The sequence below is a fragment of the Oreochromis niloticus genome, linkage group LG14, assembly GCF_001858045.2.
Source record: "Oreochromis niloticus isolate F11D_XX linkage group LG14, O_niloticus_UMD_NMBU, whole genome shotgun sequence".
NCBI lineage: Eukaryota > Metazoa > Chordata > Actinopteri > Cichliformes > Cichlidae > Oreochromis > Oreochromis niloticus.
This window is the reverse complement of record NC_031979.2, coordinates 40,220,089-40,242,976: the sequence shown is the minus strand read 5'-3', so window position 1 is coordinate 40,242,976 and position 22,888 is coordinate 40,220,089. Positions and strand designations below refer to the sequence as shown.

At 44.6% G+C, this 22,888-nt stretch overlaps 1 protein-coding gene across 3 annotated transcripts in view; it reads right to left on the bottom strand.

Annotated features, from left to right (window-relative positions):
- Positions 1-747: 747 nt before the first annotated feature.
- The window catches only part of LOC102082516 (uncharacterized), a 24,532-nt gene continuing 2,391 nt past the window's right edge, over positions 748-22,888 (bottom strand). The window contains exons 3-8 of one of the 3 annotated variants that reach the window (XR_003213725.1): positions 9,771-9,803; positions 9,398-9,675; positions 3,938-5,401; positions 2,657-2,983; positions 1,034-1,125; positions 748-944 (exon numbers count right to left, since the gene is read on the bottom strand). Coding sequence is in view for 2 of the 3 variants with exons in the window: in XM_005474929.4 (XP_005474986.1) it covers positions 822-944; positions 1,034-1,125; positions 2,657-2,983; positions 4,197-4,509 (855 nt within the window). In the remaining variant the exon portion in view is untranslated. Of the gene's footprint in view, positions 945-1,033; positions 1,126-2,656; positions 2,984-3,937; positions 5,402-9,397; positions 9,676-9,770; positions 9,804-22,888 lie in introns of those variants that run through there. The other 2 variants (XM_005474929.4, XM_005474932.4) reach the window with 2 other exon arrangements.

Sequence of the window (22,888 nt, the reverse complement as noted above, 5' to 3'; positions counted from 1 at the left end):
AACAACATTTTAAGGTCCATATCAGCTTAGAACAGGGGTCTCGAACCCCAGGCCTCGAGGGCCGGTGTCCTGCAGGTTTTAGATCTCACCCTGGGTCAACACACCTGAATCAAATGATTAGTTCATTACCAGGCCTCTGGAGAACTTCAAGACATGTTGAGGTCATTTAGCCATTTGAATCAGCTGTGTTGGATTAAGGACACATCTAAAGCCTGCAGGACACCGGCCCTCGAGGCCTGGAGTTCGAGACCCCTGGCTTAGAACAATAATACTTCAGCATTACGTTCAGCCATCTTGGATTTTCTGCTTCCTCTATTTTTCTTTTTCCAAAGTAATCAAAACAATATTACAAAGCAGCCACTAGAGGGGGCTCTAGGGCAGTTTACAAAACTGTATTATCCAGCGTAACTTATAAAAGGCAGAACAAATATCCTTTATTTATATAAAGTTCTGCCAGGAGAGCAGACTCTGCTCCACACTAGAGCCTCCGCTTCTCCATAGAGCGCCCCCTGGAGGACCGAAGGAGGCCCACAGCCAAGCTCCCTACAGACCACCTCTGCATCCCGCAGGTCAAGGTCAGCGTCACACACAGGACGATGTCTGGTTCGACTTCACCTGCAGTTAGTGTTGAACAGCAGGTACATTAGGGGCTAATTTCTGTGTAAAAATGTGATTTAAAAACCTGAAACACTTTGATGGTTTTGTTCTTTTCATGCTGGCAGTAAGAAAACAACAGAATCATTCCAGCCTGACTGATTAACGGAATCTTTGGTAGAAAAAAAGTAAAATCTATGACTGAGGTGATGGATGAGCTGAGAACTTCATCTGGATATGAGATGAGCTCCCTCCTCTTCAGCCGGCCCTTCTTCAGCTGCACCAACACCAATGTTACGGTTAACCAGCTTGATGTTCTCCTGTCTGCTCAACTTCTGCCCCCTGCTGGTCTGGAGAGACATAAGAACACATAGATCAGACTGACTGCATCGCTCCTCTCTCAGGGCTTCATTCTCAGATACAAACATGTGTTCAGTACCTTACAGTAGAGATACAGAACAACGCTCTCCAACAGCAGGATCAGCGGCAGGACGAGCGCTCTGATGATGAAGCCTGTGAGATCTGGATGATCTGTGGGATCAAACACATTCACAGTCACCACGAGTCCAACAGCTGCCATTAAACACAAACTGCAGAGAAATCTGTGAACATCACCTCCACATGGAGCTGCTTGAATCTTGTTCTCTCTTCACCTTCACTGACTGAATACTGATTGTGTTTCCTACGTTGGCACCACAGGTTCATCTGTATTCTCTGTAAAGACGTCTTTTTCCTGCCTGTCTGATCTGCTGTGTTGGTCCTCCTGAGGCTTTTATTGTGGAGTTTATCTGGACCTGAACCTCTGCTCTGAGGACAAACCCCTTTACACCCCTCTGAGAATAATCTGTTACTACAGCCTGCACAGGTTAAACTGAGTTTAGTGATACTTAAATGTCAGATAATGTTTTTCATCAGTTAAAGACGTAAAAAGCTCATTAGTCATGTGGATAAAATACATATATCCCTTCATTTATCGTCTCTTCAAACCATCCATGTAAAATCAGGTGTTTCAGATCAGGTCATTGGTATTTAGGGAGTGATGCCTGTGACACTGAGGCTCTGCTGTTGTTATTGGTGTTGACGTTGTCTCATCATTCTATGGTTTTCAGAAAAAAAGTTCAGGGTATGTCTGGTATTAGATTTTAAAGGAACCAGGAATGATTTGAGATCAATCGATGTATTTTGTGGAAATCAAGCAGCTGCTGGTTTTTCCAGGACTGAACGTTTGCAGGTTAAGCCCAGGAGGAACTGTGTGATGCAAAAAGCTGTCTCCAAAACCCCCACACCTCACTCCTGGATCTGCCAGTAACTCTGCGGCTGTTAGTGTCAAAGTGATGCGGCTGCAATCATAACGAGCTCGTACACATTTAACCGGCACAGCAGACGCACCAGGAAAATCCTTTATGGCCCAAGAAAAACTACAAACTACAGTTGGTCGGTCAACATCCAATCAAAGAGAAATAATTTGCTTTAGACAGACAAATCAAAGACTGAAATGTTTGGCTACAGTAACTGTAGATACATTTAGAACAAACCAATGGCAGATGTTAAAAAACAAACCATCAAACAGGCAGAAATATGCTGGTGTGTTGTTCCTTCACAGCATCGGAGATGGCGAGACTTCAGCCACTGATTCAACTCTGACCCGCAACATAATGATGACACATCTGTCTTAAAACTGAACAAGGAGTAGATGAGTCGATGGAATAATGATCCTCAACGCATGAACACATCCCCCAATAAGTGACCCAGAAAGAAGAATTGGAACAGGAAGTGGTCAAAGCCCAGTTCGGCTGAATCCCACTGGAGTGTTGTGTGGCAAAGCAGGTGGCAAGCGCAGGAAAACCACCCAGAAACAACATTCTCTAAACAGCAGTCCAGATGTTAACAGGATGTACCTGGGATGACTTATGTTATGATTTGCCGCTGTGTAAATTAAATAGTTTTCAGAGAGCCGGAGTTACTGTGGTAACCATTCATGCTGTGCTCTTCACTGTTTCTTGCTGTAAACTTTTCAAAGTTTGGTTTTACAGAAAATATATGAGATTCTGCTTCAGCTTACCTGAGACAGTCGCGCACAGCTGGCGGCTCTCAGAGGAGAAGTTATGAGAAAAAACATAAACATGATAAAAGCAGCTGTAGTTTCCTTGGTGGGCAGGCTCTGTGACAGGAAACAGGAAGTGGGCAGAGTGATTGACAACTGGCTGGGTGTAATTGTATGCTGTATTGGAGGAAGTGAAGGTGAGCTGGAAGGAGCCTCCTGGGTACTGTGGCTGGATGGAGCAGCTGATGGTGAAGCTGTAGCCCCTGGATACCCGAAGCCCCTGCTGCCGTGCCTCAGAGACCCCGTCCATGGAGGCGGGGACAATGTTTGGCTGAGCCAGCAGGTCTGTGAATGAACAGAGACCATGACAGGTGAGGTTATCATCAGAGGCCACCTTATACCAAACATAATAGCGTCTGAACAGGAGCAGCAGTGAGCTGAGCGATGACAGACTGTAAACTGAGATACTGGATCCACCTTCAGGACCTCCACAAACCCAGACACACAGCTTCCTCCAGATGTTTGTTGAATATCAGCAGTTTATGGAAGGACTGAAGTTTGCAAAAAGTCTAAAGTTAGGTCCTTTCTTTGTCACAGACCGTGACTGTGAAAAGAAATGAAACATAACCCCTTAAATATTCTGAGTAGTAACTCACAAGTAATGATTAAAAGTTTTTAGATCTTTTAAAACGTATACATATACAGTGGAACCCCGACTTACGAATACCCCGTTTCACGAAAAATTCAAGTTACGAAGGCACTGAACGGCAATATTTTTGCCCGTGTTACGGCAAAATGCCCGAGTAACAAAATCCGCTGGCTGAGCCTACAATGCCCACAATGCCTTCTGAATCATGTGACAACCCCTTGGCTTCCGTACTTGCGCTTCGCTGTTCCACTTGAACGACGTATTGTTGTTCTAGTTAGCAATTAGCCTATAGCCTATCGTTCAGCATCGCCTCAGTCAAAACGTGCGATGGGTGCTTCGACTTTCGAAAATTTTCAACTTACGAAAGACCCTCGGGAACGAATTAATTTTGTAAGTCGGGGTTCCACTGTACTTCGTTCTCATGAGAACATTTCTCACTGGTTGAAGTGATTTTTCTGTAGATAGATCTGCCTGGTCTACGCTGCTATAAGCTTTTGGTTGGTTAACTGGATGCAGACGACTACTGAGTGTGACAGAAACAGCAGCAGCAGTAAAACGAGTTAATGGGATCAGTTTGTAAGTACTAACGTCAGGTACTGTTAGCTAGGAGATGTTAAGCGTCTATAGGTCATATGCTAAAAAATTTCAACCTGCGTATTGTTCGGCTGTTCTTTTGCTTCCTCCATAGGCTCCAGTGTTCAAATGTACAACTTCATAAGAGTTTGCAGCTGGTTACAAAAACTTTCTTGGTCTCTGTGCTTAAATGTTCCCTTCATAACTCTTTGCAGCAGTAAACTCTTTGAATTGAACTAAATCTATGTCTTCCACTAACAATCACTTCCTTTGGGTCACACCTTCAACTATTTTTCCCCCATTGTTTTTCACAAACTATGTAATTGATGGGCTTACCTGAACAGGTGACATAGAGCACAGAGGAAGAGTAAGATGGTTCTACACATTCTCTTCGGGAAGATCTCAGCTGGAAACATTCAGGACTGATCTTCAACACAAATCTGTATGAGGACTTACTTGGACATAGCCAGTGGCGGTTTGGCGCCTCTGCATCTCCTGAAGCTCCATTGTTCCACTGAAGTAAAAAGCACCCCAGACCATTATGGTGCCTCCTCCACTGTGGGCGTAGAAAACACCTCAGGTGGGATCTGCTTATCATGCCAGTAACGCTGGAAACCATCTGGACCATCAAGGTTACATTTGTTCTCATTAGAGAATAAAACTTTCTTCCACCTTTCAGTGTCCTATGTTTGGTCCAAACGGTCAGTTCTGTGGTGTCCAAGGAGACGAGGCCTTTGAAGACATGTTTTGTTTTTGAAGCCCTTCAGTCTCAGATGTCGTCTGATGGTTATGGGGCTGCAGTCGGCATCAGTAACGGCCTTAATTTGGGTCGAGAATCTTCCAGTGTCTTTACGGACAGCCAATTGGATCCTCCGGCTCAGTGCTGGTGACATTTTTCCACTTGACTTTTTTGTTCCATAACCCTCAGGATTATTTAAGGAATTCCAAATGACCGTCTTACTGTGTCCCACCTCAGCAGTGATGGCGTGCTGTGAGAGACCCTGCTTATGCAATTCAACAACCCGACCTCGTTCAAAAAGGAAACGTTTTTTTGCCTTTGCCATCAGAACGTCATGACAGTGAGACTACCTGACAGAAAATGACAATGAATCCACATTTTTGCACAGATTTTGCCTTTTTAAGGCATGTGGACCTAAACTTTGGATCAGCTGTAAAACAGCACTCCCTCAGAGGAGATCCAGACTGAACACAGTCAGGGTTGATCCTTCAAACAGATCCGTGTGACTTAAATATCAGTTCTACAGAAACTGCAGAGCCACAGTCCAGATGTTCACAGACAACAGCTGCTGGCTTCATGGTCCAGCCATTGTCATCCACTGGTCTCCATTCACCCAGGTGTTTTACCTCCAATGTACCTGTGCAGTGACTGGCTCCTCCCACCAACCTGACAGACTCTAACAGAAAGCAGAGAGTCATCAGTGAGAGAATAAACTGAGTTTGAACCAAAGCTGCAGCTCCTCTTCTACCTGAGCAGGTGAGTCCAACAGCTTTGCCAGGTGAGCAGCTGCTTCTGGCTGAGCCTGAGCAAAGATGACAGCAAACAACTATTCACTCATTCAGACTCAGCGCAACTCCAACATGAGTTAATCATTAACAACAAAATGCATCGTTATAACAGCGCACACTGGGCTCATGTCAGCATCACGTTTAGATTTTGTATGCAGATTTTTGAATAAAACTTTGATTAGAAAATGTTCCAAAGCTATCAAAAGGATCAGGGCTGAACTCTGTCCTTTCAAAGAAGTACCCAGGGTGAAAGAGGCCATGTGGATGTGCAGATGGTGATGTTATTCTGGCTTTCTCCTCATACAATACACAGCTCTATCTCCTCTTCAGCTCATGATATACAGATTTACAGTGGCTTATGTCAGTGAATCAGAATCATTCTAAATCAGCCTCAACCTGCAACCTGCATACTGCCACAATCCTGTTTCTGATCATACAGTGGCTTACAAAAGTATTCGGCCCCCTTGAACTTTTCCACATTTTGTCACATTACAGCCACAAACATGAATCAATGTTATTGGAATTCCAGGTGAAAGACCAATACAAAGTGGTGTACACGTGAGAAGTGGAACGAAAATCATACATGATTCCAAACATTTTTTACAAATAAATAACTGCAAAGTGGGGTGTGCGTAATTATTCAGCCCCCTGAGTCAATACTTTGTAGAACCACCTTTTGCTGCAGTTACAGCTGCCAGTCTTTTAGGGTATGTCTCTACCAGCTTTGCACATCTACAGACTGAAATCCTTGCCCATTCTTCTTTGCAAAACAGCTCCAGCTCAGTCAGATTAGATGGACAGCGTTTGTGAACAGCAGTTTTCAGATCTTGCCACAGATTCTGGATTGGATTTAGATCTGGACTTTGACTGGGCCATTCTAACACATGGATATGTTTTGTTTTAAACCGTTCCATTGTTGCCCTGGCTTTATGTTTAGGGTGGTTGTCCTGCTGGAAGGTGAACCTCCGCCCCAGTCTCAAGTCTTTTGCAGACTCCAAGAGGTTTTCTTCCAAGATTGCCCTGTATTTGGCTCCATCCATCTTCCCATCAACTCTGACCAGCTTCCCTGTCCCTGCTGAAGAGAAGCACCCCCAGAGCATGATGCTGCCACCACCATATGTGACAGTGGGGATGGTGTGTTCAGAGTGATGTGCAGTGTTAGTTTTCAGCCACACATAGCGTTTTGCATTTAGGTCTCATCTGACCAGAGCACCTTCTTCCACATGTTTGCTGTCCCCCCCACATGGCTTGTGGCAAACTGCAAACTGGACTTCTTATGGTTTTCTGTTAACAATGGCTTTCTTCTTGCCACTCTTCCATAAAGGCCAACTTTGTGCAGTGCACGACTAATAGTTGTCCTATGGACAGATTCCCCCACCTGAGCTGTAGATCTCTGCAGCTCGTCCAGAGTCACCATGGGCCTCTTGGCTGCATTTCTGATCAGCGCTCTCCTTGTTCGGCCTGTGAGTTTAGGTGGACGGCCTTGTCTTGGTAGGTTTACAGTTGTGCCATACTCCTTCCATTTCTGAATGATGGCTTGAACAGTGCTCCGTGGGATTTTCAAGGCTTGGGAAATCTGTTTGTAGCCTAAGCCTGCTTTAAATTTCTCAATAACTTTATCCCTGACCTGTCTGGTGTGTTCTTTGGACTTCATGGTGTTGTTGCTCCCAATATTCTCTTAGACAACCTCTGAGGCCGTCACTAGTGATGTGACGTTCTGTATCGAGGCTTCAAAGCTTGTGTCGAGTAATGGAGGGGGCGTTTCCGCGATGCCCGTAACGAGGCTTGCTTCATTTATGGGAGGAGCTGAAAATGATGACGTCCGAAGCCTCGCTGCCCGGCTGTACCACGTGACTGGTTCAGGAAGTGGTTCGAACTTTGCCATGAGCTATGACAGTGATATAAACCCCTCAGACTTCATTCAAAATATGGGTGTTTGATGGAGAGTTGCGGTTAGTGAGAGTTTGGAGACAGTTTGGAGGTTTATGAGAGTGAGGAGAGAAAGTCAGGAGAGAATGGAGCCAGCTAAGAAGAGGAGGATGTCCTCCCCTGTGTGGGAACATTTTGATCTTATTCCTCCCAACAAGGTATGTAAATTTCTACAGAAGATGTATTTTCATAATACTGATGGTGCAATACAATTTATGTTAAGCTGTCTTTACTTTTGTACAAGGTGAAGTGTTTGCTATGTGCCAGGGAGCTGGGATATAACAACAACACCTCATCCATGCTCAGGCACTACAGAGCTTTGCATGAGAATAAGGGGAACACCGATTGTGGAGCAAGACCAGGTGAGCCATCAAATGCCATGATACTATAGCATGCCGTAATGTTACTAAATGATATAACAATATTCTACAACTGTAATAAGTTACGTGTGTGATATTTATATTTGTGCTTTGTTTTTATTGTCTTTCCTCAGGAGAACAATCTCAAATAGATGAAGACCTGGTTAGCATGGTGATTGAGGACCCCCAGCCATTTAGCATTGTGGAGGACAAAGGATTTAAAAGATTTGTTAAATCATTAAATCCTAGCCCACTAAAAAGGTCATAAAAGCAGTGAAACTTTTGTTTTTACAGAATAAAATGTGAACAGGCAGGACTGAGGCTCAAAGCCTCAGTGTGTAGCTGTCCATACCCCAACCACACCTCACCTCACAGTAAATGATCATTTCCATTTTAAGCATTTCCAAATAATCATTTTCCATACTGCCAGTATAAATATACACAGCATACTCCCATCAATATACATGTTTTACACACTCCTTTTGTTGTTGACATTTACAGGCTGTGTGCAAAATGCCACACGCTTCAAATTCATGCCAACTAATATTTTTACGTCCAGTAGATGTCCTACTAGAGCAAATGAAGCTTCAAGAAGCTTTGCACTGGGGTGAACCAATTGGATGAAAAGCTTCAGTGCTTCATGAAGCTTCATCTGCCCATCACTAGCCCTCACAGAGCAGCTGTATTTGTACTGACATTAGATTACACACAGGTGCACTCTATTTAGTCATTAGCACTCATCAGGCAATGTCTATGGGCAACTGACTGCACTCAGACCAAAGGGGGCTGAATAATTACGCACACCCCACTTTGCAGTTATTTATTTGTAAAAAATGTTTGGAATCATGTATGACTTTTGTTCCACTTCTTACGTGTACACCACTTTGTATTGGTCTTTCACCTGGAATTACAATAAAATTGATTCATGTTTGTGGCTGTAATGTGACAAAATGTGGGAAAGTTCAAGGGGGCCGAATACTTTTGCAAGCCACTGTATGTACAGAAACAGGATTGTGGCAGTTTGCAGGTTGCAGGTTGAGGCTGATTTAGAATGATTCTGATTCACTGACATAAACATGGAGCTATGAAGAAAGTTAGTGCATAAGTTTAATAAACTACTACAGTGATCTTGCATGGATACTTTTTAAAATATTTTTTGGCCTTTTTCTTAGATAGTGAAGAGCGACAGAAGAGCAGACAGAGAGAGAGCCGGAACAACCACTTTCCCCCATTTATTCAATATATTTTTGGTTTTCTTTAACAAAAATTTGCTGTCTCTGGTCTCATCTTTCACACCATCTGAGTTCCATAAAGAACTTTTTCTTCTGCACATCAGTCAGTTAAATTCACCCACTGCAATAAAACTAGACCTTAAATAACTTTGTGTTACATGTGGCGAGCCAGCCTGATGTGTGAATGAATGGTTTTTGTGTTATTTAATTGGGTATTGGGTATTTTCTGTGTTTTGAAAGGTCTGCGACAAGAAAAACATGAAGTTTATTAAGAAAAGTGGTGTCAATGTTGCACATTCTGTCATTGTTTTAAAAGACTTGAACTGCATAAAACTGAGATACGTGTGCTGGAACACCTAGCTGTGAAAAATTAAAAAAAGAACAAGCTAAAAAGACCAAGTCAAACAGTAACAACTGGAAACCAGCAGCTCAGAAATCCATCAAGCTGAAGAGGGAGCACTGACAAAGTCTGCTGCAGTTATAGGCTTACCTAAACAGGTGAGATTGAGGATGGTGGTAGAGGGTAATAATCCCCCAACTTAGATCCGGACTGAAAACAGTCAGGTCTGATCGACCATACGAATCTCCGTGGGGACTTTCTCTCTCGTACAGAAACAGCAGAGCCACAGTCCAGATGTTCACAGACCACAGCTGCTTTCTTCAGGGTCCAGTTATAGAAATCTACTGGTCTCCATTCTCTCACATGTTTCATCTCCAGTGTACCTCCACAGTGACTGGCTTTTCCCACCAACCTGACTTCATCAGGCTCTGAACAGGAAGCAGAGTCATCAGTAAAGAAAAAGGTCAAACTTTGCTGCTGATTCTACGTTTGTGATTCTTTATTTCTCTTTGACTCTGTTTACCTGCTGAACTGTGATTTCTTTCAGCCTGGATTCCTGAGGAGAAAATCAGAGTAGACCCATCGTTAAAAGTAACATGTTACTGTAATCTGAATACTTTTTTCAAGTAATGAGTAATGTAAGGGATTACTATTGCAAAAAAGCAATTAGATTACTGTTACTTTCCCGTAAGCACGCTGCATTACTGCATTATTAAACTGTGACTTTGTTTGTGAGAATGTCTCGTGACAATGATGTATGAGCGTGCGACACCCGTGGTAACAGATGTGTGCAGATCAACAATGGATAACATGGAGTGATGGAGAGAGTACAACCATGCAGCGTTTAAAGCTTGGAAGTACTCACATTACTTTGAGTTTAAATCCGTAAAAAGTGACAAAAACATTAGTATCCACTGTACACTCTGAAAGTCATTTAGACAGTCCATCAGCTGAGTGTGAACAATCTTTTCCAGGATCTTACTCAGAAAAGGAAGCTTAGAGATTGGTCTGAAGTTTGTCATAATTGAAACGTCTGAGCCCCGTTTCTTAAGTAAAAGATGGACGTTCAGAATATGTGGTCCAAAGGTTGGAAACACCTTTTTAAGAAAATGGGAGGAATGACATCATTTGGAGAACCACACGGTTTAGCATTTGACACAAGTTTCTCTAGTTCAGGTAGAGCAATTGGTTGGAAAGAAATAAGCAAACTTGAACAGGGAACATGCACAGCCGGGTCAACAGATGATAATGAAGAATGAGAGAGTAATCCATCTGAGGTGGACGACTCAGAGGGACAGGACACATGTTGGTCAAACAGTGTTGAAAAATGTTCAGCAGTATCTGAGCCGAAGGCACAACAGCCTTAGAATAGAATAGAATAATCCTTTAATTGTCCCACAAGGGGAAATTTGGTTGTAACAGCAGCCAGAAAGACACATATACAAACAAACAGTACACAGGACACAGAACAGAAACATACACAATTTTTCTTACATATTTACATTAAGGACAATGGTTACTATAAACAGAGTACTGTACAGTTATTAAATTAAATATAAATAACTACAGATAAGAGGCAAACCAGGTTGTAGTGCGAATCGGTTGATTAACTTATTGCAGTCACAGCGCAGATGTAAACATCTGTGATTGTTGGGAGCAGTTCTGATTGTACAGTCTGACAGCTGCAGGGAGGAAGGACCTGCGGAAACACTCCTTCATGCATCTAGGATGCAGCAGTCTGTCACTGAAGGAGCTCTGCAGTTCAGCAACATTTCCATGCATGGGGTGGGAGACTCTGTCCATCAGAGATGTTATTTTGGCCAGAGTCCTTCTGTCTCCCACCACCTGCACTGGGTCCAGGGTGCATCCCAGAACAGAGCTGGCCTTCCTGATGAGTTTATCCAACCTCTTCCTCTCAGCTGCTGATAAACCGCTGCTCCAACATACCACACTGTAAAAAATGACAGATGCCACCACAGAGTCATAGAAGGTCTTTAAAAGCGCTCCCTGTACTCCTAATGACCTCAGCCGCCTCAGCAGGTAGAGTCTGCTCTGACCCTTCCTGTAAAGAGCATCAGTGTTGTGGCTCCAGTCCAGTTTATTATTCAGGTGAACACCCAGGTACCTATAAGAGTCCACTATCTCAATGTCCACTCCCTGGATGTTCACCGGTGTCAGTGCGGTGGATCTGCGTCTCCGGAAGTCCACCACCAACTCCTTGGTTTTCCTGGCGTTGATCAGCAGGTGGTTCTGCTGACACCAGTCAACAAAGTCCAGAGTCCACTGTCTGTACTCTGAGTCATCCTCACCTGTGATGAGGCCGACTATGGCAGAGTCGTCAGAGAACTTCTGTAGGTGGCAGCGTGGGGAGTTGATGGAGAAGTCTGCAGTGTAGAGGGTGAAGAGGAACGGTGCCAGCACAGTTCCCTGTGGGGCCCCCATACTGCAGACCAGCGTGTCAGAGACACAGCCCTGTGTGTTCACATACTGTGGGCGTTCTGTGAGGTAGTCCAGTATCCACTGGGACATGTGGTGGTCCACTCCCGATAGTTCCAGCTTGTCTCTCAGAAGTCGTGGCTGGATGGTGTTGAAAGCACTGGAGAAATCAAAGAACATGATCCTCACAGTGCTTCCAGGCTTCTCCAGGTGAGTCAGAGCTCGGTGCAGGAGGTAGATGATGGCGTCCTCCACCCCAATGCCAGGCTGGTAAGCAAACTGCAGTGGATCCAATGAAGACCTCACCAGGGGGCGCAGATGGTTTAGAACCAACCTCTCGAGGGTCTTCATCAGATGGGATGTCAGGGCTACCGGCCTGTAGCTGCTGAGGTCCTTGGGATGGGAGGTCTTTGGTACCGGTACCACACAGGAGGTCTTCCACAGCTGTGGTACTTTCCCCAGTGACAGGCTCAGGTTGAACAGATAACCTAGGATGCCACACAGTTCATCTGCGCTGCATCTCAGGAGCCTGGAGCTGACGCCATCTGGACCTGCAGCCTTCTGCACCTTGATCTTGCGAAGCTCGTTCCTCACTTGAAGTGCTGAGATAGAAAGAGTGGATTTTGGGGGAGGGGGGTGTATGTTGGAGTCCACAGAAGCCGGGGGTGGGTGTGATGACTGGGAGCTGGGAGGTGTGAAGCTGAGAGGTGTGAAGTCCTGAGATGAAGGACAGGCAGTCCCTGAAGATGAAGGAGATTGCAGCAGGGGGGCAATGCCGGGGGAGGGGTGGGTGGTTGATCAAACCTATTAAAATATTTATTTAGGTCATTCACCCACCCCAAGTCTCCTGCAGCCTGGGGGGTTGGTTTTTGTCCTGAGATTGTCTTCAGGCTGTTCCAAACCCCTCTGATGTTGTCCTGTTGCAGCTGCTCTTCCATCTTCCTCCTGTAGTTTTCCTTTCCCTGCCTTATCTTCCATTTCAGCTTCTTCTGAACAGCTCTCAGCTCCTGTTTGTCTCCAGATCTAAAGACTGTCTTCTTCTCCTTGAGGAGAGCCTTAATTTCAGGATTTATCCATGGCTTGTTGTTAGAAAAACAACGTACCTTTTTGATGGGTACGGTGTTGTCCACACAGAAGTTCATGTAATCCGTAATGCAGTCTGTGATGCTGTTGAGGTCATCGTCCAGGGGGCTGCAGAGGTCGTCCCACACAGTAGAACGGAAACAGTCCCTCAGGGCCTCTTCAGTCTCTGCCGACCATTTCCTTACTGTGCGTTTCACAACTGGTTCTCTGTGTACTAGAGGTTTATACACAGGCTGGAGATGAACCAGGTTGTGATCTTAGCCCCCCAGGGGAGGGAGAGGTGATGAGCTGTATGCCTCCTTGGTGTTGGCATACAATAAGTCCAATGTTTTATTGTCTCTGGTGTGGCAGGTGACATACTGGGTGAAGGTGGGGAGAGTGGAGGACAGGGAGATGTGATTAAAGTCCCCAGAGATCAGGAAAAGGGCCTGAGGGTGCTGTGTTTGGAGTCTGCTGGTTACAGTGTGCAGGACCTCACAGGCTGCTGCAGCGCTAGCAGGGGGCGGGACATACACAGCTATCATAATCACGTGTGTAAACTCTCGCGGTAGATAGTACGGTCTCATGCTAACCGCTAGCAGCTCAATGTCCTTACAGCACAGCGTCTCTTTGATAGATAAATGCCCAGAGTTACACCATCTATCGTTCACAAACACAGCCAGACCCCCTCCTCTCTTCTTACCACTCTCCGCTGTTCTGTCGGCCCGGATCAGATGAAAACCATCCATGTTTATGTGTGAGTCCGGAGTTAGCGCAGCTAGCCACGACTCAGTGAAGCACATCAGGCTGCACTCCCTGTAGCTCCTCTGATGTCGGGTAAGAGCCGCCAGTTCGTCTACTTTATTGGGGAGAGATCTCACATTCCCCATAATAATAGATGGAATCGCTGGCCGGTACCTCCTAACTTTATTGCGACGCCCGATCCCGGCCCGAGTACCGTGTCTCTTCCTCCTCACCTCGCGGGGGATGTTAGCTTGCTCGGCGGTAGGCAGGGCAGCGGAGGCTCCGAGGGATCCCTGCTGTAAACAATGGGAGGTCGGACCTCCACGCACTCTCCGGACAAAGACGCCGTAAAAAATGTAAAAAAGAACACCATTGTCCATAGAATTCTGAGCTCCATTGTGGGGGACAGCTCTTGCTCTTGACGAAGGCGGTCGCACTTTTCTCCTCCTCCTCCTCTCCCTTAGCTTCCCTGCTTAGCCTCTTGTGTCCTTGTCTAATCTTGTGTTTTTTGTATTACTTTTCCCTGGAACACTCTCACAGTCTGTTCTCTAAAACCTGAAAGAGGAATTATGGATTTGATCAACTGGTCCCTGAATGCAATTGACACCCTTTTCTCAACGAGAAGTCTGGGCTCGGGTGAGCCTGAGTGGTGAAGATATCTACCTATTCGGAACCATGATAACAGGGTTCTTGCTGATCGGAGCTGGCTTGGCCCTGGCTTATCAAAGAATTAACACTTGCTGTAGTGTTTTTTCTGTTGTTTTGACTTGGTGCAGCTTTCTATTGTTATGACTGTTTTTTTTTGTTATGACCTCAACTTAGCAAGCTGGGGCCATCGCCTTCGACCACCACCAGGGGCAGATGTTTTTCCTGCTGCTTGTATTTGACGCTGACTCGTGTCACACCAACTACCATAACAGGATCCCCTGTATAAATTTCCAGCTTGATTTTGATGGGCTGCAGGCTGGGGGGCTTGGTGTCTTTCCCTGTTTCTCTGAATGTCGCTTCGTTCATGACTGTTAGGCAACATCTAGTGTCTATTTTCCCATCAATTTGCATGTCCACAGTGTAGGGGTCTACTTTTCTCAAGTGTACCACACTGCCACGCCCTAACATGAACGGTTTTCTTTTGTGCCCTTTACTGCACTTGACACAGTTCAAAGTGAAAGAGTCGTCTTCAGAGCGATCTGTTTTGCTGTTATCTGCTTTCTCGCCCACATTGTGAATACGGTAGTATGTCGATCCCTACTTTTTCTGGTTCAGTTTAGTCTTGATTCTACAAGCTCTGGCTATGTGTCCCACTTTACCACAAGCATGACATTTTTCTTGTTTGTACTTACAGTCTGCCACTGTGTGTTTGGTTCCTTTGCAGCTATAACACTCTTTGCTTTCTCCTTTAAAGGTACGACTCTCCTGTTGTCCTTTGGTGAGGCTGAAACATTTTGCTGTCACCCCTGAGGTCTGCAGATCCTGTGCATTTTTATTTGCAGTCTCCATGGCTACTGCAATTGACAGAGCCTTGTCAGAAGTGAGGTCTATTCCTGACAAGAGATGTCTCTGAATTCCGTCATCCTTAATTCCGCAGACGATCCTATCCCTCAACATCTGTTGTAACGTGTTGCCATACTTACAATCCTGTGCCAGGTGACGCAGCTCCGCTACATACTCCATGACGGTTTCATTTGGCTTGCGAGAGCGGGAGTTGAATTTATACCTTTGCACAATTTCACTGGGCTTCGGGTCAAAGTGATTTTTCATCAGAAGTACCAGCTCTTGGAAGATTTTGTCTTTGGGCTTGGCTGGGCTGAGAAGGTTTCACATCAAGCTGTAGGTCGCTGCTCCAACGACACTTATTAATATCGCTCTTTGTTTTTCTACATCGTCGATCGCGTTAGCTGCGAAAAACTGCTCGAGTATTTCCGTATACTCATCCCAAGTCAGATTCTTTGGATCGAATGCTACTAGCATGCCAATTGTAGCCATTTTCCGCTTCGAGGTTACTGCTCTCTATTTCCAGCCGAAAACTTTCACATTCTTTGAAAAGCTAGCCAAACCTCCTACAGGACACTCTCTTCTTCCACCTTCTTACAAACATTAATGTAACACAGAACTGATACTGCCTCTCCTGGCATTACCATTGTACAACACTCTCATTCTATCTGCTTCTTGAGATGAATAACAGGAACTTAGGATGTAAGTTGAACAATTATGAATAATAATTGTTATGCATACCAATATATTTATATAAACAACTAATTTCTTGCGATATCACACTGCATTTATTGAACGCCATGAAAACTACAAACACAAAACACAAAGGCTTTAAGCATTTCAGTCTCTTAAAAGTAACACATGAATGGACCGAAACAGTTGACACCACAATACGTGAAAGGAGGGGCCGTTTCTGTTCTCACTTCTGGCAAATCTGACATCTGTTGGACATTTGTAGCCTTTCTGTATCTTCTGCACTTAACACAGTGGTAAATGTCTGAGGAAGCAACACTCCCACATCCTAAAATCTATATGCCATTTGCACACAATTCATTTATTGTCATCCCTCTTCCCTGGTAATGTACACGTTCATGGTAGTGTTTGACAAGTAGGGCTGACACATGGGACTCCTTGGGGAGAATTGCAGGATGTTTTACAAAGCTGATTGAGATAATCTTCCTCCCACCCTGAGAACATCCGACTTGTCCAAAAAGGCATTTAACTGCTTTAGTCTGTTTCACTTGTGCAGAGAATTTTCTCTTTGAGATCTGATTTTCCATGTCCCTATTGCCAGTCTTGGCAGCCGGGGATCAGTCCGCCAGGGCCTCTGCTCCTGGCCGCCACCCAGCACACAATGCACCCGACCCCTATGGCGCCTCCTGCGGGTGGTAGGCCTGCGGGAGGATGGGCCCATGTCTCCTCTTCGGGCTGTGCCCGGCCAGGTCCCATGGACTAAGGCCCAGCCACCAGACGCTCGCCCTCGGGCACCCTCCCCGGGCCTGGCTCCAGGGCGGGGCCCCGGTAACCCTATCCCGGGCAGGGTAAACTGTTCCCTCGATATTCTCGTCATAAGGGTTTCTCTCACTTTACCGGTTGATCTACGTCCCTACCCTCACCTATGGCCACGAGCTGTGGGTAGTGACCGAAAGAACGAGATCGTGGATACAAGCGGCAGAAATGAGCTTCCTCCGAAGGGTGGCTGGCCTCTCCCTTAGAGATAGGGTGAGAAGTTCGGCCATCCGGGAGGGGCTCAGAGTAGAGCCGCTGCTCCTCCACATCGAAAGGAGCCAGTTGAGGTGGTTCGGGCATCTGACAAGGATGCCTCCTGGGCGCCTCCTGGGTGAGGTGTTCCGGGCATGCCCCACCGGGAGGAGGCCCCGGGGCAGACCCAGGACACGCTGGAGAGATTATATCTCTCGGCTGGCCTGGGAACGCCTTGGTGTTCCCCCGGATAAGCTGGAGGAGGTGGCTGGGGAGAGGGAGGTCTGGGCTTCTCTGCTTAGGCTGCTGCCCCCGCGACCCGGCCTCGGATAAAGCGGATGAAGATGGATGGATGGATGGAGATCTGATTTTCAGTATTTCATCATTAAAGACATCTTTGCACTAGCTTGATGATGTATAATTCTGTGTCTTTTCTTTCTTCAAGATCTGTCACCTTGTTCGTTCTTTGTCGAACACCTTTGTAGTCTTTGATGAATTGTCTGAGCCTGGCAATAGCCTTGATAGCTCTCGACCAACTAGAGATCTTCTTTAAACGCTCTAGCACTGGATTTGCTTCCTTTGAATGCACAGTGTGCGTATAACGGACTTCAGGATCCATTTCTTCAACCTCTCCCACTATTTCCTCTTTGACCAGAAGATCTTGTTTCCCAAAAAATCGGGGCCTTTCAACCAGTTTGAATCTTTTAGCTGAGTAACATTAAACCTCTTGAGGCCTGATCTGCAGGGTTTTCCTCAAAGCTGACATGCTGCCATTTCCCAGGACTTGTGCTTTGTCTTATTCGTTGAATTCGATTGGGGACAAATGTGTGAAATCTTTTAGCATCATTATTTATGTATGCTAATAAGACTTGTGAATCCGTCCAATAATATCCCTGTAGATTTTTGATGTTTAGTTCTCGTTTGAGCACATCTGCGATGCGAACTGAAGTCACGTTTAATGTCTGTTTAATGGGCGTAACTCTCACCTTACCCATGAAGAGTGCACAACTGATCTGTCCTTCTCTGCCTTTTGCTCTGAGGTATGAACATGCGCCATAACTATTGAGGCTAGCACCCGAAAAGCTGTGTACTGTACAATGTTGACATCGTCATATGAGTAGCTTCATGGGATCTTCAGAGCTGCCAGCTTGGGCAGGTCTCTTAACCATGCTTCCCATTGTGGGAGAATGTGATCTGGGAGATCCTCGTCCTAATTAACTTTGTCCTTGCACAACGTTTGGAGTATTAATATGAACGGGGCAATGAACCCAAGGGGGTCAAAGACTGAAGCGACAATTGAGAGTACCCCTCTCCTCGTCACTGGGTTGTCTTTAACTTGGACTCTGAATTGGAATTCATCTGCTTCTGTGCACCATTGTACTCCAAGTGCACGTTCAACGTGGAGCTCTCCAAGAGCCATGTCCTGGTCTTTGGTTTGAGCTCGTTCATCTTGGGGAATTGCTGCAAGCACTTCTTTATTGTTTGACACAAATGCAGATGTAGGTTGACTGTTTTACAAAGTGCCCTTGACTCTTCTACCAACTGTATGGCTTCGACTGTTGATGTCACACTGGCCAGTCTGTCATCAACTTAAAAAATCTCAAATAGTCTTGATGCTCCTCGATGACATGGAATTGGTGGAACATCCTCTCCATGTCACACATGATGGCGATGGGGCCCTTTCTGAATCGACATAACACTCCAATCAGTGCGTTGGTAAGATCTGGTCCAGTCAGAAAGTGATTGTTAAGAGATGTCCCCTGGAAACGGGGGCCGAACAATCAAAAACCACACGTATCTTCTCAGGTTTGTGGGGGTGGTAAACCCCTTGGTGCGGTATGTACCATGCTACCGCATTATCCAGTTCTTGTTCTGGGACCTTCTCTGTGTCTCCACGGGCTATGTCATCCATGAACTTGACATAATCTTCATAGTATGTCTTATCTCTTTTCCAATTAAATCAGTTTTTGATTTTGATTTGTTTTATCTCTCATTGTTTGTTGTTTGGGAGATTCGGGTTTTGAATGGTAATGGGAGTTCATAGTGACTGGTTTTATTTTCTCTTATGCCTTTGGTCATCTTTGACATGAGCAAAATGTCTTCCTGACAGACTGGATTGTCATCTATTGCATGCTCAGAGAAATCAGATCCCAAAGCCTTTATTACATCAATTGGACCCACTTCCTTCACTTGAGTTCTGCATACAAAATGCACTTCTTGCTTGAGTTCAACTGCTTGTTGCAACGCAGGAGTAACTTCACGAACAATGGTTCTGTGGCTTGTGCCAATGTCATCATTGTGTTTTGAACTTAAGACGTACAACCAACTATGCTCCAGTTGAGATCAGTTAGCTGTGCGTATGGCTGATTCTCCTCACCTGTAATAACTTCTCGTGGAAGAAGGGCTTGCTGACAGTTATAGCCAAGAAGCAGACCAACTTCAAATTCAAGCATTGGAGGTAACCTATCTGCTAGCCTTTCAAGATGAGCCCAGTTTAAAGCAGTTTCAGACGTCGGGATATGTGATCTGTTCACAAGGATGAACTCTCTTGTATAGACCGGTGGCAATGTGATTCTCTTTTCATGCTTGTATCCTCTAACTTGAAGGTTTACCAGCTTCTCACATGGTATGACTTTCGACTTGGCGGACATGGTTGATAGTCGTAGATTGGCTTTACTCTTATCTGTGTCGAGATCCTGGGCTACTTCATCCAAGATGAAGGATGTATCGCTCTGAGGATCGAAGAGGGCATATACTAGAACTTCTCTGTCTTGGTAATTTTTGGACGAAACCCATACAGGTAGAATGGAGGGTGTCAGCTTGCTTGAGGTTACTTGAGTTACTCTATTGGAGATTGCGGTTGCTGGTTCGTCTCCTTCTTTAGTGTCTCCTTCGTCCTTGTCGTGAGAGTTATCATTTGTTGCAGGCCTTATCCTTTTACGCTCTACAAACTTGTCATCGTGCAGACACGTGGGATGCTTCTTCTGACATTTTTCACACGTGTTCCTTTTATCACACTTCTTAGAATGATGTCCGCCCTTTAAACATCCAAAACACAGCCTTTCTGCTTGTACAAACTTCATACAATCTTGGATTGATTTTTCCGTGAATTTGAAGCATTTATCCAGTGTGTGACCTTTTCTTTTGCAGTAAAGGCAGGTCACAGTGACTTGAATTTGTTGTTAATGTTTTAGCTTGAATGACTTGGCTGTGTGAGTGTTTGGGTTTACTTATGTCCAAACCCTTGAGAACTTGCATTGAAGCTATGGGATCACATGCTAGGTCTGCTTCAGTGGATACAAAATCCGTAAACATGTGAAATGATGGATACTCTCCATTAAGGGTTTTTCTTATTTTCATAGCTGTGTGATTCCATCTTGTCGTCAACCAGTCTGGAAGTTTCAGCAAGAGTTTCTGAATTTTCATACAGTCAAGAACTTCTAATGTCTATATGTGTGGCATCGCAGCTTCACAACTTCTAAGGAAGTCAGCAAACTCTCTCAACTCACTTCCATCCTTGGAGCTTATTTTAGGCCAACTGTGAACTTTGTCTCTAAAGCATTTTCCTATAGTGTACAGATCTTTAAAACGCCTTTCCAGCACTTCCCAAGCTGCGTCATACACTTCATCTGTCCCCACTAGGAGAAATCCTTCAACCATTTTCTTTGCAGGTCCACCAAGGTGCTTCCTGAGATAATAGACTCTTTCGTTCTTTCAAATGTTTTTTCTTTCAATCAAGGTTTCAAATGACAACTGCCAGTCCTTGAACTTTAAAGGGTCACCAATGAACAGAGCAGGTTCTGGAGTTGGAAGACAATTAGCACTTATTGCATCTGCTAGTATGCCAACTATATCCACGTTTGGCTGTGGATGAGTTCCAGAAGCAGCAGCTTGTGTTGCTTGAGGGATAAATGGTGGACTTGATGCATTGAGTGTGGTGGCCTTAGGTTGTACACCAGGATTTTGTTGGGCTTGGTTTATGACTGTAGGAGTATGTGGAACAAATGCAGGGCTTGTGGCATTATGGGCTTGGGTTGTATTTGGAGCTTGAAAGGGAAATTGTGGTGGAGCAGGGATTGCTGAGGTTTCGCTCCCTGTTTTGGTACTGCACACTAAACTACGACTTTTTCAGAAATACTTTCAGCTTCCGCATAAACCTTTAGCTCTTGCAGCATTCAATTTTTTAACCTCTTCCAAGCGTTCAATCTTCTGCGCTGCTCCTCCATTGCTTGTTGCCTTTCCAAGTTTTCAAGTTCCAATTTTTGTAGTTGATCTGCTTCCCTTTCTTGATCCTCCATTACTGCTAATATTTCTTGACATGTAGCTGCCTCAGCCTCTGCTTCCATTGTTTTGGTTGTTGTGAGCATGACTGGTTTTATGACTTGATTTAGTACTTTCAGATCCTAAGCACGACCCAACATCTGGCCATGGCTCTTCATCACCATCTGCAAGGTCTCCTTGTAGCTTTTTCTCAGCTCTCTTGACAATGAATGAAGAAAGTGATGTACATGCATCCACTTTGCGTCTTTTGTCTGCATCAGGAGTTTGTATTTGGCATATTTGTTCATAAATGATTTGTACATCTTTGCAGGCAACATTTACATTGTTAATGAGCTCATTCAATTCACTCTCTGAAACTTCTTTTCTTAATATTACTTTGTTCAATCTTGCTTCATATCTCCATTTTTCAAAAACGACAGCGTATCTGTGTTGGAGGCCTTTAAGTTTCTTCTCTTGAAGCTCTTTACCCTTTCCGGTTAGTGTTCTTACTCTTTCGCTTTTACAAACAGTCTGTAGTTCTGTAATTTGTTCATCATGATTTTCTTCTACTTCAGTAAGTGGTACAGCCAAGGGCGTAGATTTGGTTTTGGCATTGGTGGGGACGGATGATTCAACCAGCGAACCCTGCCCTGTTTCTTTCTTTTTTTTCCCTTTTTGTCTTTGCTTCTTGATAAAAAAAGGAGAAATATACTTGCCTACATATGCTATTCTACATGCTTTTAAACCATTTAAAATCACAAGTTATAGTTTTATATGTGAATTATATAATGTTAAATTACTATTAAACAAATGACTGACTAAGTATTTTAGACTTTAGTTTACTTCAGCCATATTCCATATAAATCAGGTATCATACAAAAATAAAAATAGCTTCAAATACAGTCATGACAATAAAAGAATATGACTTTAAGGACTTAACAACATTACTTCAGTTATATTACACCAACATCTCTGACACATTAGCACTAAGGGAACGCTGATTGACCTGCTGGTTTTTGTCCATAAAACTAATCATCTAAGATTAGCACAAGTAAAAGATCTCTCAGCAAAATTATGCAACATTTTAGGCGCTATTGCCCCGATCAACTCAGTGAGCTGGGACTTTTTATTCTAAACATGAACTACTGTTACACCAACAGACATGGATTACTGGTGCCCCTCACAACAACTCAATGTCCACTATGTGAAGCAGCCAAACACATGCCTTCTCCTCTCGTTAACTGAGATGAACTGCTGGCATATTTGTTTTACATCTATACTGTCCAGTCTCTCCTGGTGGACATGGCAACACGTTATTCATGGTTACATACAATTTTAGACTGATGTGGGCCAAAGCCTCGCACATACTTGCCAACACTGAGACCTCAGAATTAGCAAGACATTCAAAAGGGCTGTTGGTGGGGGGAGTGGTATACATATACATATATATACAAAAAAACCTTGAATCTTACAGTGTTTATTTATCGGATAAAATATGTTAAATGTCACCGTTATTATTGTCCAGCCGGAAACAGGCTGGGGGTGTCTAAATTCAGAGGCTGTATCCATCTGAGGACCTTGCCTTCGCGATCTAAGTGGGCTGGGTCCTCTGAAAGCCGGCCCGGGTAGACCGGAAATGAGCGACTGTGAAATTGGACGGGAGATTTTCGGGAGGGGCACTGCAATTCGGGATTATCCCGGAAAAATCAGGAGAGTTGGCATGTATGGCGTAGCATAGCGTGTAACCTTATTATGACGGACACATTTTATGAGTGAACTTGACTTTAAGTGACTTACAGGTTTCTTTGAAAAATACTTTCTTATATCCAGGTTCTTCCTTTTTGCTGCCATCCTCCGCTTCTCCTTGTCGCTGCTAAAACTAAACAGAGCTCCCTGAAAGGCCCAGCCAATCACATTGGCCATATTTCTCACATGAGGTAGGACTCC